Here is an 18844-nt window from a genome sequence, read left to right as displayed (position 1 = left end):
AACCATAAAAGCGTAGTAAGTAGCAATAGAATCATGAAATACAGCAAGTCTCAGGTATCTGAGTCAATCATGACTTTACCCTTCTACTAAGTATCTAGATGAAGGAAGAAGCTGTACACACTATTTTGGTTAAAGGCGAGTATTAAAGCCATCACACCTTCAATTCACATACAACAGATTTTTCTTCTTAAAAGCCCCCACAACACTCTTGTGAAGAGCAGAGCAATAAAGTCATCTCTCCAGGACAGCAAGCACAATTTTACCACTCAAATTCATCTTTACAAAGCAAATAATTTTGTATTCATGTGTAACCTGAAAACAGGTTTAGAAAAGGAAATGAGCAACTCCAGTAAGTTACGATTTAGATGTCAAATGGAAATAGGCATAAAGCTGCCATGGCACAACACAGCACGATACAAAGCCTGGGATATTACTGTCTGCATACCAGTACTATTCCTTGTAAGCTGCACACTGTCTCAGGGGAACACAATGCTAACAGTGGAAACTTTGCCAACAACAACAGCAACGCTACTAAAACTTCAAAGTGAATAGAATTGGTACATTTTATAGGTTTTAGCCAAGTTGGCTAATGAACTGAAGATCTGGAAATGAAGTTACATGATTACAACGGGTAGACATTTTCCCACTTGTCAAATAAATTTCTGCAAACCCAGAATTCTAACAATAACACAAAGGAATAGGTATTTCCGATACTGATGTGAAGAGCCAACAAGCTGAAATGAACTGCTGCACAGGAACCCACACAGTATAGCAATAAAACTCCATCTAAAAAGGCACATAAAGAAAAACAGTTAAGATCCACCCTTTATTCTAAAACGCAAAGCTTATTAAAACCATGAGCACTATAGCAATCAAAGGTTACAGTCAACGATTATTTTTTAGGGGGGAGGAAGAGGGAGGATGACACATCTTTTCCCCATTTCCTAGGGCCTTCTAAAAAAAAAAATTAAAAAAAAAAAAAAAGTCAATCAATTAGCTCCTACTGGTAACAAAGTAAATTGGGGGAAAAAACCAAAACCAACCAGGAATAGCATAGCTTGAAAATCAGACCCATATCTTATTACAGATTGATCCTGACCTGCTCTGCAGAAAATGTTCCAGAGGCCAACTGAAACTAAAATCACTCCCTACAATTGTGCCTAACGAGCTGCTTTCCTTTCAAACAACATAGTTCTGAAAACCAAGGAGGGAAAGAGCAGTCCTGAAAAGTGTAACCTTCTGAAGTTACCGGGCAGCTTAGCTGAAAGCTTCATCTGAGGGCTATTTTGTTACCCGCAAGAAATTCAGAAGTGCTCCAACATCCACTTGCTCCGCTATAACAAACTCAATGTTTAAATGAAAGAGTCAAGCCTTGTAATTATTCATGAAGTTGCATATAATAATAATAATCAACCAGGTTGGAAGAGACCTTCAAGATCATCGCGTCCAACCCCTCAACCAATCCAACCCACCTAAACAACTAAACCATGGCACCAAGCACCCCATCAAGTCTCCTCCTCAACAACTCCAATGATGATGACTCCATCACCTCCCCGGACAGCCCATTCCAATAGGCAATCACTCTCTCTGTATAGAGGTTCTTCCTAACATCCAACCTAAATCTCCCCTGGTGCAGCCTGAGACTGTGTCCCCTTGTTCTGGTACTGGCTGCCTGGGAGAAGAGACCAATATCCATCTGTCTACAACCTCCCTTCAAGTAGTTGTAGAGAGCAATAAGGTCACCCCTGAGTCTCCTCCTCTCCAGGCTAAGCAACCCCAGCTCCCTCAGCCTCTCCTCAACACACAAATATTGTTAGAGTGCTCATCATTGTACTTGCTGATTGAAGAGCTGCCTTTTTTAAAACAGAAAGCACTGCCTCCTGTGGCCTTCTGTAGCTGCTACACCCTCAAAGGAGAAAAAAGGCATTATTCTGCTTTGTATTTCAGCGGTCCCCAAGAAAAGGCAAGCTCTCTACAATAAATCAAGACTTCTCATATATATTACAAATTGCCTCAAAATGTTGATGTTTCACAAACACTGGTTTATCAGCATTGGCATTGACCTTAGAATATATCCACATCAAAAAGTGAATACACCAAGAAGACACTAAATCCTGTTGTAGTTAGGTCTTCAGTATTAGTATTAGCTGGCTTTAGAAGTGAAAACTCCCATAAAATTAATGACAAGATTTAAAACAAACTAAAAATTGTATTTGGGATCTATCCATAGTCTCACATGGAATCAATTACAACTATTGGAATAGCAATAATTTAACCAAAACCACAGAAATTAGAAGCCAATTGATCCCCAAACCCTAAAATAATTAGCACTAAGCATTCTTTTTTTTCCAGCTGGTGGTTTAAAAAAAGCTCAGTACTTGGAAGTTGTCAACTTTTTCTTATGATGCTTTGTTAATGCCAACAGACAAAGCAAGACCACTAACTGAACAAGGTCTAACCTGCAGGCTGCTTAGTAATGATTACTGCATACAGATTAATATGCTCTCCATGGCAGTATCAAATTCACCTATGACACTGATACTGCTTTACTTAAGCGCTTTCAATTCACGAAGGTTTTATGCTGCTCTCTTAAGTGACAGGTATTTTATTTCTTGTTCTCATTCTTCCTCATGGGCATGTGTTGAGACAAGCAATTTGGCTGAAATCATGCAAAATGAAATAAAAATCACCAGGCTTCTCTGCTTCTTCTCTTTTCCTTTCCCACATATCCACTAATTCCTCCACAGTAAGAAGATAAACTTTCACACATCACCAAACCCAGGCAGCATTCTTCACCTCACAGCTGCCTTCAACCCATCCAGCAAAACTTTTTGCTCTGTGCCACCTATAGCAGCATCGGGTATTTCTCCAGCAAATCCAATCCTACTCAAATTTAGCAAAGAGCAAACAGTAATCACAAGATGGCCCAGATAGCTTAAAATGTGCCTCGCAAAGAATGCCATGTTTATGAATAGCTGCCAACCAAGGGAATGACCTGAGAAAAACAGAAGTCTGCAGGGGACATTTGATTTTCAGTTGAAACACTCTGAATTAGGCTTGCCATTTTGAAGCAGAAACCTTGTTCTAAGAGTTGTCAACACCACAATGGTAATTTATCCAATGCTAAATAAAATGTACTAAAGAAAAATATTTAAGGATAATTTCAATTCATATGCATTCTTTTGTGAGATGCCTCAAGACGCTTTATTGTGGCCAACTTGTATAGCGAAGTATTCTGCTTTCTGTAAAAGAAACTATCAACAATCACTTTGTTTCTGCTAGAAGCATGTTTGATGACTTTTATCTGAGCATCTTTTTTTGAGTATGGTCAGTCCTGGCAGACAATTTCACAAAACCCCATAAATAAAAAAAAGAATGTGCCAGCTGCTTGCCAGATTCTGCTTTCATAGTCTTTGCATTTCTATGAATCGCCAGGACAAAGTGAATTAGATCTAAGATTCTCACATCGCACCTTTTTATTCTGCAAAGTAAGAGACAGTACTGAGCAGGCTAGAACAGAGTGGAACTACATTATCTTTTACTAAGCCAAAGGACTAGTGGAGCTAGGAAGTAGTTGCAACTTATCCCACTTCTTCTGTCTCAATGAATCTGGATTTGTACTCAAAAAATGAATTCTCTCTTACGAATTTCTCCTAACTTCTGACAAAGTATTCCAGACCTGATGCCATACATCTTGGGCTAAGACGTAAAACAACTGATTTAATTTCACATCTTGGATAGAACTACTTCTTTTCAAAACTTAGAAAATTTAAAATATTAATAATTTTTTTTAAGCTATTCACAAGCGATAAACTCCTGTGTAGTCAGTATAAAGAGCTATTTGCCACGCAGCAAAATTTGTAGGCAAAGTTGTGTGTTTCTGCCATATGTTATTTCAACTCACATCTTTTGCACCAGCAAAGCCAGAATAGTTTCTTCGCAGATTTCCAAACAACAGACATGTCTAAGAGTCCATCCAAGTAGCAATGCCAGCTCTAAGGAATGATTTGCTAGCTCCGGGGAGTACAGTCCAACCCTTCTCACTGCCAGAAAAATCAGGCTCAATCCCAGCTGCAGACAGGTCTTTTAGTAGTCCTAAGAGCTTACCACTCCCTATTTTAAAGAACCATAAATAGGAAAAACACACACAACTAAACCTTTTCCTATTGAAAAACACTGCACCATGAAAGAGATTTGCAAAAAATGTCACGGAACACTGCACAAGTGAAGGCTCATCCAGTGGAACCCATTTTGAGGCAACAGAAGTTACTCAGTAATCATTACTATTAAACAGGGAGACAAGGCTGTTTTGAAAGGGAATGAATACCAAAGCCACAAGCAAGTCACAGTGTTAATGAGACAGGCATAAAACCCTCTGAGAAGCAATGAACAAAGAACTAACACAGGCACATATTAGAACAAATAAAAGCAGATTCATGACATTTGTACTTTAAGAGTATTATGGCAGATTTAGTTTGAATTAAAATTGATCTCTTGGATATGCATGGTGATGATGAATAGAAACTCAAGAACCAGAAGTATGAATTATTCTAGTACTTTGTTCAAAGCTTAGTAGATGCCAAAATACATTAACTGCATCATATCTTAACACACAACAGCTGCAACATTCAAAAGGTTAAGGTAAGTTAAGAGTACTTGCAATTTCATTCACATTCCGGCTGTAAGTTTGTGCTAAATTTGTATTCAGGGACACATTCCTACTAATACTTGTCTTGGTTCAGTTCGGAATTAACTTTGTACACGTTCCCAACTCCAAGCAGACACCCCAAGGACTAAACAAAGTAGAGATATGACTACAAGGAGTTCTGTCCAGGTTAAGAGAAAAGTCAAGTGATTTGGATATGGTCTGCAACAAAATTTTTGTCTTCAGAGCCACCAAAAATTTTCAGTAACAAGAAAAGCCACATGTAACTTTATTTTCTCAGAACACAGCCCAGTACCTCCAAACAAAAATGGATGGCTCACAGCACAGCTGAAGAAAGCCAACTTCTTTGCACTGCTTAAGTCTCCACAGGTCACACACCCACTACATCTGCCAGGTCCCCCGAAGTTCAGTAGAGCTTCATCTGGTTGTGCTTTACCATGCAGTCTGAAATTTAAGCAGCAGCTCGTATGCCAAAACAGTTGGACAGATTTGTGTATTTTTTCAGCAGTCTGTATCTTTCGTATCCTGCTTTGTTAATATTTTAAGAGTACTATCAGAACTTTGTGGTAAACAATCACCATGTGCAGAAGGAATTCTCACGTAAATCCCACGATGGAAAAGATGCAACACTCGTAACGTGCTACCTTGGTTTTTTGACCTTAAGGACTGATTTCCACACTCAAAATACATCCAGTTCTTTGGAACAGAATGCTTAGATTAAAAAAAAAAAAAAAAGTCAGGGTTTAGTTGTTAGGTTGTTTTTTCCTGAACTTATAAAAGCTTAATTTTCTGAACCATGGTGTATCCTGTGGCTATCACAAAATAAGAAAACCAACAAAAAAACAACCTCAAACACACACACACTCCAAAACCAGGTGCTACTCATACCTCAAAGTACCTTCATAAAATTCCCTTGACAGGTGGTGGACTTTATAATTACATACACATGCCCATAAATTCAGAAATACAAGTGGACTCAGCCACATCTAGACAGCCTGAAGGGCAGCATATGCCACAGGAACTCCAAGAATCTGTACTGCATGTCACCCACTAGAGTCTACTGCAAGTGATAGCTTGAGGTTGCTGTTACAACTACAGTGCAAACCACCCATAAATCAGACAGCAGAAGCATAATCAGAACTGCACCAAAATCTACCTGTTGATACACTTTCTTTTAGGTATTTCATTGACCTTTGTAACTTTATCTTTACAAATTTAGTATTCACACCACATCTTTCACTAAGGAAAAAAATAACAGCAGTTACAAAAAGGTGAAGAATTAAGGGTTTACTCCCTCTAAGACATATCTCACTTGAGAACAAAAATACATTTTAAAAGTCTCTCCTAAAATCCAAGTCAGAGCAATAAGGATAATAGCCCTTGTGTCCAAAACCCTACCTACTAAAAATATATTTTAAAGATACCTGCTCCTCAGAGTCTTGGAGAGCTCAGAAACAAGAGTGTCATTAAGGAATGTATTTTATGTCAGCAATAATCTGCAAAATAATGGTATTGTTGGTTGGGTAGTTAACAGGAACACGGATCCCTCTTTTCGGTTTTAATTCACAGTACTTGGTGTCTGAAACCTGCCCAGTAGTTACTGTACACTGTTCAACTGTGGTAGAAACTAATCTTAAAATGTATTACTTTTACAGTAATACCGGCTTTTCTACATGTAAAAGTAGTATACTGTTGAAATGAAAGGAAAACAGGATTTAATCAGTTAAAGCAAGTGCTAAAAATTACCATTATTTATGTACAAAAGCATTCAAACACCATGCAGATATACAGTTAAAAAAAAATCCAACCCAAACAAAAACTCCAACAAACAAACAAAACCCCAAACAAACAAAACAAACACAAAAGATAAGAAAAAACAGTCTTCATTAACCACAACTGCATTAACAATTGCTGGTATTTACTAAGGCTGACATTTCAGGTATTCTTTTATATGGGTTAAATAAAAGCTGAGAAAATTAAACTTGAAAATGTGTATGTTTGTGTGCACGTGGCTCTGTGTGTAAGCAATGCAAAAATAATGCCAAACATCTGATGGGGAACAACAAAACTGTCAGACAAAGCTAAAAGGGGAAAAGCAGACCTTGACCAACTTTGAGCCTGCAGTTTGACAGCTTGCAGTATTTACATAAGCAAAACGCTCCTACACACATTCAACACCCCAGTTTCATTCATCAGTAATAGTACATTCCAGTGTTCAGTTTACTCACATAATATAAGATGATGATATTTGAATTAAAATCTTCAATAAAAGATATTAATTTATTCTGCACAGAGAAGATTTATTAATCTGTGGAGTGAAAAGCCTAAATCAAATTTTAAACCTAAAGTGGGGTGACAACAGCTAATCCTCAGCAACCAGAGCAATTACATGTCACTTCAAAACCACATGCCAGTACTATCTTCCATTGCATATTCCTGCCACCAGCCTCCAAACACAGGACTTAAAATTCCTATGAAGCATCACACCCACTTAGAAAAACCTCCAGATATAAGAAATAAATACAGTAACTAATTAAATTTTGGATCAATTATTTTGTGTGGCAGAAACACATAAAATTATTTTTTCCCATTGGGAAACAAACAAACAAGGAAAAAGTTTTCGATAGATTTACATTTCTGCAGATCAAGACTTCACTGCTTTCAGCAGGAAAACAAACCAGCTTCTAAAGGGAAGGCTGTACAGCAACCACCTGTCAAATAATTTCTAAGTGCAAAAAGTAACAATTAGAAAGATACTTGAAATCCAAAGCCAGCTTTCCTTCTGCTCAGATGTGAACAGCCAAAGCATTACAGTACATAACTGTTTCAGGTCTTCTACCTATTTGAAACAGAAGAAAATTCTGAAGATGTTCTTTGTATCAAGAAAAAAAAAATACTGCAACCCACAGGTTTTTTCCTCTTTTAAAATGAGAATTGTTTACTAACAAATAAATATCCAATGCACAGATTTTGTATGCTTACTTCCTATCTCAAAAAGCAAATCAGTTTGCCAATAGTGATAAATCAAACGTAAGCCCCATTCAAAAAGACAATTTTGACTACTGCTAGCTGACACACAGAATCTTCCCAAACCAGAGGGCCATCTTGAAAACGTTATTTTTAGCCTGAGTCGTTTCCCATATTCTAAACTAGAGGGGAACATCAAAGAGATTTTTTTATTACCTTTTAGCACCCCTTGCAAAACTCCAGCTGTTACAGTACAGTTAGGAATGTCACTATTACTAAATATCTGGGTCTATGAGCACTTGATAAACCGATTTCAAAGTAAGCATACTCAGTAGTCCTTTGGGCACAGTTCAGAATAGAAACGTGGTTATTAAGCTAATAGCATGTTAACGTAGGTAAAGATCTGGACCACATCTGCTGTAAACATTTGAGCACTGCTTGAGAGAAAGCACAGCAATATTTTAATGGTACCAAAAAAAGTAAGCAGTCCTGTAATTGCCTTTCAGCACCCTTTTTGTAGCTGTATGTAGTGAGAAGCATTTCACATTCACAGCTTTTAAAACTTCTTGGATGAAAACGATTTTCTTCCCTTTTAGTACTAGATTGGTGCAGAGAAAAAAAAAACAACAAACCCTTCTGCACACATCTTGGACATCAAAAGGGCTAATGTCAGCTATTAAGACTGACAGTATCTGACAAAAATCTTTTAAGTAGCTTTGGGGAACAGCCATATTTCATCTATGAATTCAATGCTTCTTTTGTTTCCATAGTTTAAAACAAATTGTGCTAAATTCTAATTTTGCTGTGCTTCAAATCGTGTTAAAAATCTAACCACTTTAGAACAATTATTCACAATTAGAATATCCTGGTTTAGCATCTGCAAATGCAAAGCTCAAGTTTGCAAGTAAGCTCTCAGTAAAATTTAATCATAAGCTATATGTAAAGGAACAAATCCAAATTTGTGCCTAGTTCCTATCATTAGTGTTATTTCATAGACAGTCATACAGATGTGAACTAACTTACCCACTGTAACATACCAGGGTAATTCAACCCCTAAGAAAAGATTGATTTCCCTAGCCTAGTTGGCAAGGGTGACTTCCTTAGTGTGTTACTGTTACCAATCACCAGAGCACTTCACACAGGTTTCCAACCTTACGGTAGGACAAGCACAAATGTGAATTTACAGCCCTCATTCCAGAGCAGCTGCTACCAAGCCAAACCTTGTGCATTGTGCATGCCACGTGCAAGCCCGTGCACTCTTGTGGGAACAGCAGTCCCTAGCTGCCCTGAACGACTGAGCTGGTGAAATGATCTGCTCACTTATCTTCAGAGTCTGAAACAAGATGCCCCTACAAAGCTGTATATTAAACTGTAATTGAGAAACACTCTGGGAGAGAAACCAGATCCAATAGCCATGGATCATTTCTGAGAGAGGGTCCTGAAGTCAAAGACTAATCTTTAAACTATTAATTCATACTCAGTTGAAGTTACATTGGGAAAGCTCCTGATGAGAAGGAAATGAAAACAAGAGTCTTCTATAATATGTAGTTTTATGCCAAAAGATTATACTGAATGATCCCAAAAAGAGATTTGCTAACTTTAGGTAATTTTTGATGATGTTTTATGCTCTGCCAGCTGCTTTCAAAAGTAAAATGCATCTCAGAATCTGTCTTCTTTCAGATAATTATGTCAGGAGACAACACACCAGGGAAACTATTGTAGCCCAGCATTTTGAGGAAAGAAGAATGGGCTCTTTAAAGTAAACTGTATTTACTAGATAATGGCTAAAGACAGTATACACTGCTTTCTAGCATGAAAGCTAGGTCAAGATTCTCCCCCTACATTTTCATATAAATTAACAGCCTAGAAACTGAGTCCAGAATTGTATATAAATTTACGAAGTGTAAAACAAAAACTATTAAAAATAACAACAATAATAATTCAATGTAAAAGCCAGGTCACTAGAAGGTACCTACTCTTTGGAATTTCTGCAAATCATATCCAGCACACAAGTCTTGATGCAATTTCCAGTTCAGTATGGTACCAAAGCAGTTTTCTTTAGAGACAGCAAGCATCAAAAAATTATTACAGATGACACCACTGATGCATTTAATCATCAAGATAGACCAGTTTTGGACTATCACAACCTCAGGTTGTAAGTGTAACTTCTCTTTCATCTCTAAGCAGAGATAATTCCCTCACTTATCCCATTAAAAGTATTACAAACCTTTAGTATTAATGTTCACACTCTGTATGGACAATAAAGGTTTTACGGAAAATCATCTCCTCCTCAGTTTCCATGGTCAGAAAGGGTGACCTACCCTTATCAGAAGGCCACTGACCAACTGATAGTACTCTGACAAAATAGAATGAAGTACAACAAACCACAAATGTGTAAGTGAACAGTTGGTAGGTGCTCTGCTCCAAGACTTCAAATGAAATATTATTCAGATACTGACTGTTACTTTCATCCCCCAATTTGTGTTCCAATACCATGGTAGGGGACAAGATTTATTGAGCAACAGAAGAGGAACAGAGCCAAGGACATTCAAGAGGAAAAATATACATGATGATTCAGAAAAATTCTTTGGTGGTCACACATTACTGCTAATTCAGCTCAATGTTACCCTGTAAGCAGTGGCAGCAGCATTAGAATTATTGGAGTAGATTAATTATCATAGCAACATAAGCAGCATATAAAGGAACAAAGGAGCAATTGAATTCCTCCTCTTCTTTTCCCATGTGAACCAGACAGTTATTTAAAACATGATGCTGAAAAAACAAACTGCAAATTATTTCACAAGGTAATAACAAGAATGGAAGAGTGCAGAAAGATCTGAAACAGACCTGCCAGTCCTGAAAGGCACATAATTTTATAATGGTTTCTTTAGGGGAAAAAAATAGTAATGGTAATTAAAAAAAAAAACCAAACCCAAACCCAACACTAACATGTAGAAAATCCTATAAAGTAAACTGATTTCTCTTTGTGTTGGCCAATCACTTGGTATCACTCAGGAGCAGGCCATGACCTGCATCATGATCAACAAGAAAACTGAACAGGCATCTAGAATGCTGAATTTTATCAGGAATTCCAGCAATTGCCATGCCTGAAAACACATTTGTAATTGCTTACACATTTGTAACCATACTGAATACTCAGATAAACGTGGTGACAAACTCAAAACATTTGGAGCCACCATGCAAAAACAAACTAGCACATTTCCATTACATAAAAAGTGCTTTCCCTTGCTCTGTCAGATCTAGTCAACAAAGAGGCTACAATTTCAGGATGGAAATTTCTGCTTGCAAAATGTTTCACGCTTAGTGTGGACCATTAGAAGGCTTTATAGCTCAAAAAGCATAAAGGCAACTGACTAATGAGTTAATTAACACAAAACCAGACCACAAACATTAAGAGAAGAACAACTTCTCACCTGGGAATACATTCCCTTGCCATACCCCATAAAATCAGCACAAACCTTTAATTTCTGGAAAGGTGAGGAAACAGGAGAAATAAAGGCGAGGCAAGTCAGGAAAGGCCTGACTAGCCACATTTTACTATAGGCTGTCTCAGCTGCTCAAGAGACTTCCCAAGCAATATTCACATTGCATTCATGCATAATAAAGACCCCAAACAATTGCCAAAAAGATTTGCTTTTGTTCAGACTTTCCTTTCCTGTCTCTGAACTTATTAGACACACTTCAAAGAAGATCAAAAAGCTTGAAAGAAGTGCAGTTGTTTAGTCTGTAGAAGAGAAGATAGATGGAATACCTGTTTTTGTTCTTGAAGCTGGTATGAGAATAGGCCTAAACTGTTCACCAGCTCCACTGCAGACAGAAAGTGGGGAAAAATAGGAAGATTTAAGTTAGACACTTGGAAAACTTTCAAGAGTAAAGAACTGAACAGACTGCCTATGGAGGCTGTGGAATATCCATCACTCCAAGGTTCTGAAAACAGATTAGGCAAACATCTGCCAGAAGTGATTAAGGCATAACAGATGAGAATAAACTCAAGATCTTTTGATTCTCTTCTGCTAAGGTTTTTTCATTATACCTGATGTTACAAACCCAAGATTTTTATCCCTCTTTGATATCACCGTGTTTTATTTAACTTTGAAGAAATGTGCAGTGAAACCTACCCTTCTAATTGTGATACTGCCACATATTCAAGTGTGATTATTTAGCAGAAAAAAACACATCAAAGGCTTGCTAACTGTGAAAACAGGATAAATAAAACACCTGTGAAATGAAACACCAGTGTATTAATTTCACACTCACTGTGCAGAAATTGACCTTTAACATCATAAGGGAGACAGTACTGGTTTTCTTGTACTTCAAGAGAAAAGAAAATGATGAAAACTTTAGCTGATGACTTACTGATCTGTGGTCACCAAGCCTAGTCAGTAAAACATTTTGCAGCTTTTTTCAAAGTAAAGTCCTTTTCACCAAGAAAAAAAAAAAAAGTAGTAAATAAATGACAAAACAACAAAAGCAAAAGCACCATCCTAAATTGAGAATAAACATGTCTTCTATCACACCAAGGGGAAAAAAGCAGAGACTTCCCCCCCCCCCCCCAACTGTTTAATACCAATGTAACTATGGAAATAAAACAAAACATAGATTTCTCTCCCCACTGCCAATATGAAGGGAAATCCAACAAGATAAATGTTTCTTGGTGACAGTAATAAGAACCATACAGGTAACTGTTTAGAAGGAGAATAAATACAGGTTTCTGGGGATGTCTGCTGGAGTAACATTATACAAGTTATATTCTGACAAGAAACAATGAATGCTATTTACCTTGTTTTCTAGTAACCACCCTCGTTGCCAACACCTCAGTTTTATCTGTATTGTCTAGCAACTGACATTATTCAGGAGTTAGGAAAGACTCCCTTAGAAGAGACAAAGGTGAATGAATTCATGCACATGGCAGCGGTGGCATACAGCAATCAAACCATAACCAGGAAAGTCCCAAAATATTATGGCAGATATGAGATTTGTCTTCAAAAAACACCATGAATTTATTTAAAGGATTTCACAAAGTACAAGAAGTCCTAGTGGGTTGCTCATTTCCCCTCATCATAGGATGCAATTAAAGTCATTGCTGGTCATCTTGGATAGCATTTCAGAGCCTTAGTTTGCAGAAAAACTAAGCCAAAAAAAACAAACCCCAAACCACCCAAACAAACAACAACAAATACCCCAACCAAACAAAACCAAAACAAACCAAAAAACCTAACAGACAAAAAAATCCCAAGCTTACTTCACCAACCATTTGACAAGATTTGTTGAAGTTCTGCTACTCATATCTAAGGCCCTTTTCATAATATCCAATATTAAAATTTCAATTTTAGGACTTTGCTTTTATTTTATAGACCAACAGGCCTGTCAAATAATGTATTATTATTTAAACCTAATTGGAAAACTGCATAGCAAGGGCATACAAAAATGGGATGCTATATTTAATTACTACTGCCTCAACTAAATAAATTTAAGTATCCTGAATCATAAAACTAGTTGTGAAAAGCAATGACTATATTTAAAAAAAAAAAGCATAGTACCTGCATTATAGGAACAAAGAGAGCAGAAAATGCAGGGATTACTTATTTTGCAGTAGCATTTGTTTTGCTAGGTGCTAATCACAGCACAAATCCCCTTGGCTGATTACCTTAATGTACAGAGTATCTGAGTAACATTTTCATGTGCTGGTTGGCTAGCTGTGGGCTTGCAATATAAGCCATCTAGCAATAAATCATAAGCTCAGTCCTGTTATCCAGTCCATGGATGCCAGTACAGAATAGGTACTGTATGTAAGCTCCTGCAAGTATCTCTACTGAGGATGGAACAAATGGCTATACTCTGGTTTACACTGACATCTATGCAATCGCTTAATGAACATATGCATACTTTTTCTATTTTGGTAAATACCATCTACTTTTCAATCATTACAGCCATTACTTTGCAAAGCTCAGTAGATACTTTCCAGATTATTACATAGTTTTCTTCAACAGCCAACCACTATGACACAAACTGTCATTTCAGCCGACGGCCTGACTAAAGGCACATAACTAATTTCAGAAGAATCCCTTCACATGTGTTTCCTTGCCCTAAAGTGCGGTATCTGCATTTCCAACGCCACCCTATAGCTACAGTGCACCTTAAGATCCATAATTAAATCCTTCATACGAATTAAAAAATAAAGAATGTAACTCCGTTTCCTACAATTTCAGACCCTCATTCTGGCCCTCCGCTGCAGAGGAATTCCCCTCTGGGGAACGGCAAAGCCCTCCCTAAGCCCACCCCTGTTAACACACATCCCACAAGTAACGCTCACTCCAGACGTTTCCACACTGCGCCGGTGCCTTGCAGCAAACTAGTAAGGCCCTGCCCAGGCTCTGTCTGCCCGCCCCGGCCGGGCCCGCGGGGAGAACCCCAGGGCATCACACAACGACATGGCCCTCCAGTGGCGCGGGGAGGCCGAACTAACCCACCCATGGACGTGCTAGGAGAACAAAGCCACCCCCTCTATATTGAGCCACAGCCAGCTCCCTACAGCCCTTCACCAAGAGGCAACTCACATGAACCGAGCCGCCGCCACACACCTTCATCCGCTAAGGGAAAAGGACCCCTTCCTCCGGACAGCCCAACCCAGCGCCTGAGGTTTATAAAGAAGGCACCTCGGAAAACCTCTCTACCCCTAGCAAGTACACTTTTAACAGTCAAGGCACTCAGCACGTCGTTCTGAGCGCACTGGAAGAATACACACACACATACTTGGAGGGTGCACATAGATGGAGAGGAAGGGTATTCAAGCCTTTTTTTTTCCGTCCCAAACAACACAGGCTGCTCAGGCATCGCCCTGGATGTCTCCATGCTGGGGTCCTTCCGGCGGCCGGCGGACTGAAGTGACGTTGCCCCGTGCGCGAGGGAGTGACGCAGTGTTTGAGAGCGGCAGGGCGCCGGCACCGCAGCTATTGGTGTCGGTCCTGGCGCTCCCTTGTCTTTGCCAGGTCGCGCCTAGGCCGGCAGTCCCCCCACCAAGGGCAGTCCCTGCCTGGGGCTGTTGGGTAGCGGAGGGGCTGAGGGAACAGCTGATTCGGCCAGTGTAGCGGGAGCGAGGTGAGATGAGGTGGGGGCGCAGGGTGGGCACTCCCCCTCCAGCGAGGTGAGCTGCGTTTTGGAAAGCCAGCGCCGCTTCTCACATCTTTGGGCTAGGTTTCGGGTGTAGCCTGTGGAGGGTGTTTCTGGCGCGCTGCTTATAGGTTCTTCGAGATTACCAGGGGTGCTCGGGGCTAGCGGCTTTCCTAGCAGTCATTTAGCGTTTATTAAATCTAGTTGTTGGCCAGCTGTGTACAGTGTGTAAATCAAGCGGTAACAAGCCCCACCCCTATGTGCACAAGGATACCCGATGTAGCAGAGCAGGCAAATAGGTTGTAACCTAAAGATGAGCAGGTAAAATATATAACAGGTTTACAGAGAGAGATGGCTAAAAGTCTATTTGCTTATGCATTTTCTTCACGCTACCCAAATGATGTTATTTTTTCCCCACTAGCTAAATGTTCTACATGCAGATAGAAAAGTTGAAATGTCCACATGTCTGATTAAGCCTGGTTTTCAAATCAGCATCTTAATCTGTGTAGTAACATTGTAGATGCTCTAAACACCACTCTTCTTATGTAGAATACAAAGGCTTTTGTGCATGCAGGACAGAGTTCTTGAAATATGGCTGAGATAGAGAATTTTGTAATATCCCTAATGAATTGTGTTTCACTTGAGTAAAGTGATGCTTTAATATCCCTAGAACAATAGGGAAAAGAATTTATATATATATTTTATTGGATATTGATATATTTTATTGGAATAACTCTTGAAATATTTGTTAGTTACCTGTGCCAAAAACATCATGATACCTGTTTGGGTTTTTTCCCCCAAATTTGTGTATTTATTGAAGATAAAATGACATTGGAGCCTTCTAAAAATCTGGTTAGCATTTCCTATTTATCTTGGTCCCCAGTATGTGAACGTTGCTGAATTGCTGTAGCTGGAATCTGAAGCAAAATGTTTATTTTCTACATAGAATTTCTTAGTTTGACCAGAGTAATAATGTGGAGTTTGTTTAAAGTATGCCTCCTGTGAGTATAGTCTATAATTATCTGGCAGAATGCTTCTTCTTTCAATGAATGTTTGAGAAGTTAGGAAATTTTGTAAAAGAAGCTGTTTTGATGCTGTGCCACAGGAGAACAATGTCTATTTTGCATTTTAATACATTTTCATGAATAGCTGAGTGATGATGGGCAGGGGGAGGCAATTTGCACGGTTTAGATTCTTTGTGAAGTAGCAACACTGCAGCTAAAATTGCAGATTGTTTTTCAATTACTTTGTCAAATTAGTAATTACTGTAGTTGCAACAGGAATGTTTTCAGACTTAAGAGCTATTGTGAAAGAACTTCTTATAAAATGGCCTACTTTAAAAGCACTGTGATTTAACGAGAAACAGCATAAACATAGAATGTTCAGGGCCCCTGCTCTCCTGAAATTGTTCTCAATTGCTTTAAAAATAACTCATTACTTATTGCATTTATGTTTTAATTCTGCAAAGCTGTCTTTGTGCAAGGGATATATACCTGGATGCTTGGAAGGCATGTAGATAACTAGTAGTTTTAAATTAGTAGCAGGTATTTGCATGTGGCTAGTTGCCTTTATTTCTGCATGTGGATGCTTTAGAAATCCTGGATGTGTTTCAGAAGATAGATTTGTTTAGTTTGGTCTGTTTGTGTATGCAAAATTTGCTTCTGAGTCCAATTTGTGTGTTTTGATATATAGTTATTTTTTGGGGGCAAAGTTCTTGGTGACCATTGATTCATAAGTACCTTAGCAGTGCTGCAGTGAAGAAGTTGTTAAGTGATGTCCAGAAAATGTTCAATTCTGAAGAAAAGAAAATATCTGTTCTCTGAGAGCCCTAGGTGTTTGATGTAGCAAAAAAAAAGTTGCTCTGTAGATGAGGGGCTAGCTTTTGTAAAAAGGCAAAAATAGCTACCAAGTGGAAGACTGTTAAAACAGTGCTGATCTAAATATCAAATAGCAATTTGTAAAGGTTCTGTTTGTGGTGGATTTCGTGGAGAATGTTGCTTAGTGTTTTTCTGTACTGTAAAGGTTTCTAATGGAGGTAGTGGGCTAGGGAAGACCCTTCAGCAGTGCGATGCAAAACAGGCCTCTTCTAGTCTTTATGCCAGACCTGTTTCACAGATGTGATAGAATGTCTCTCATGCACAGAATAAATGATACTTTGGAAAAAAAAAGATGCAGTAATTTTAGATGACACTAAAGACAAATCTTTGTTTCCTATTCTATCCTTGCTGTTTTGGATTATCAGAATTGAATTTTCAGAATTCAGTCCCAAAAGGGAATTTATCTTAACTCTCTCTGGTGTTAAAGTAACAAGGCGTTCTTTTTGTCTTCCATTTTTTTATTTCAAAGTAATAGGGAAGTTCTGAAGGACATAATTCATTCCTCCAAATCATAGAATTAATGCAATATGTGTCTTTTCAATATAGAGAAGGCGAGTCAAAGGTGTAAAGCTGTGTGCCTTGAACGTGAGGAGAATGCATAGCATGCTCCTCTTCTGGCACAGCTAGACATGTACAGCTAGTATGTATTTAAACATTGTTACTCCATAGCTTTAATAGAAGTGCTGCAGTATATAGATACTAGATTATCACTAAAGCTGTGGTAGTATGAAAGTATGGCCTTCACAAAATACAAGGTGATATCCTGGAGGTGTTTAAGAAGAGACTGGATGGGGTGCTGGGTGCCATGGTTGAGTTGGTTGGATGGTGTTGTGTGATAGGTTGGACTTGGTGTTCTCAAAGGTCTTTTCCAACCTGGTTAATTCTATTCTCTTTCTAAGGAATACAAATTGATTCAAGTGGCTTAGGACTCTGTGAAGATGTTTCCTTTGAAAGACACTGTGATGGGTGCTTCCACCTTCTTTGCCTCTGCTCTGCCACATGATGTTTGTGGAAGTAACGGCCTTCCTCTGACACCTAACTCCATTAAAATTTTGGGGAGATTTCAAATCCTCAAAACAATCACCCATCCCAGGCTCTGCCAGTATGTTGACATAACCAGAGGTAAACATGGTGAGTACCTGCATAATAAGGAATTTTATGTACATTTGCAGTGTTATTTTTTTGACAGTATATCTGAAATTGAGCAGGATGTTGCTTTTACAGCACCCAAAAGTCATGTTTTTCAGTCTCAAAGTGACAGTCTGCCTTTTCTGTGGCTGACAGTACCGGTGGTGCTTTTGTTTCTTCAGAGTCAAGGTAGAAGTCAGCTGTCTGTCCTCTTGTTGTATGTTGTGAAAACTGATAAAAGCTAAGAACTGTCCTCCTTTTCTATCTTCTTGTAAGATTCTTGAACTTGATTTCTATGCTGGACATTTATGGACATTGAAATACATGTGTCATTGATGGTGAACTTCTACACCCATGTTCTAATCTTGTGAACATTCTCATGGGATGGTTGTTTCTTGTACTTGATTTGCAGCTGGTTTTGTTGTTTCAGTCATCTCATGTCTTGGCTGCAAGCTTCCTTTATTTATCCCCTTATGTTTGTTTGGTTTGGTTTCTTGTTTGTTTTCTGTTTTACATTGTATTCTAGCTTTTTAAGATCTCCCACACTAACAGGTAATTTATTCTAGTACAGATATTTTCTGTTTGTTTAACTATTATCACACATTGTCATCTCAAGCAAGGCTGCAGTTGTTATTCTGCTGCAAGTTCCCCAGGAGGACACAAAAGGGCTGTGACTCTTGTGGCCATTTTAAGTGGTTGCCAATTTTAACTTTGAAGTCAACAGTGGTCCAATATAAAAGTGCATTTTATGTACCTGTTCAATTAGCTACAGGATCTCATAAAATGGAGAAAGTTTTTTGCTCTTGGAATGCAGTATGGTAGAATTTTTCAGGTTTCCAGAATATGAGGATATTGTCAGCTCCGAACACTGAAATATTCTGTGGGGCAGGGGTTCTGTGTGTGTTCTCATTGGCTCCAAACTCAGAAATGTTTCATTTTCTGCAATAAGGAGATCTGGAAAGCTTATTTATTTTCATCTTGCTTTGCTACTACCTCTTTAAACTGAAACTGTGATTTTCTTACAATACTACTTGGGATGAAAGGCTAAAAAAACATTAGCAAACATAATGTTGAA

General features: G+C 38.5%; 2 protein-coding genes across 3 annotated transcripts in view; one reads left to right on the top strand and one right to left on the bottom strand.

Annotated features, from left to right (window-relative positions):
- AIMP1 (aminoacyl tRNA synthetase complex interacting multifunctional protein 1) overlaps positions 1-14300 on the bottom strand; it is a 31657-nt gene extending 17357 nt beyond the window's left edge. Inside the window, exon 1 of one of the 2 annotated variants that reach the window (XM_009902237.2) lies at positions 14236-14300. Coding sequence is in view for 1 of the 2 variants with exons in the window: in XM_054161623.1 (XP_054017598.1) it covers positions 14212-14213 (2 nt within the window). In the remaining variant the exon portion in view is untranslated. Of the gene's footprint in view, positions 1-14211 lie in introns of both variants that reach the window. The other variant, XM_054161623.1, reaches the window with a different exon arrangement.
- A 3248-nt stretch (positions 14301-17548) lies between these two features.
- The window catches only part of TBCK (TBC1 domain containing kinase), a 94441-nt gene continuing 93145 nt past the window's right edge, over positions 17549-18844 (top strand). Inside the window, exon 1 of the mRNA XM_009902238.2 lies at positions 17549-17772. Coding sequence (XP_009900540.2) covers positions 17580-17772 — 193 coding nt within the window. The 5' untranslated portion in view covers positions 17549-17579. The remainder of the gene's footprint in view (positions 17773-18844) is intronic.

The sequence above is a fragment of the Dryobates pubescens genome, chromosome 1 (genome assembly GCF_014839835.1).
Source record: "Dryobates pubescens isolate bDryPub1 chromosome 1, bDryPub1.pri, whole genome shotgun sequence".
NCBI classification, from domain to species: domain Eukaryota; kingdom Metazoa; phylum Chordata; class Aves; order Piciformes; family Picidae; genus Dryobates; species Dryobates pubescens.
The sequence above is the reverse complement of the archived record's forward strand: the minus strand, read 5'-3'. Positions and strand labels throughout refer to the sequence as shown.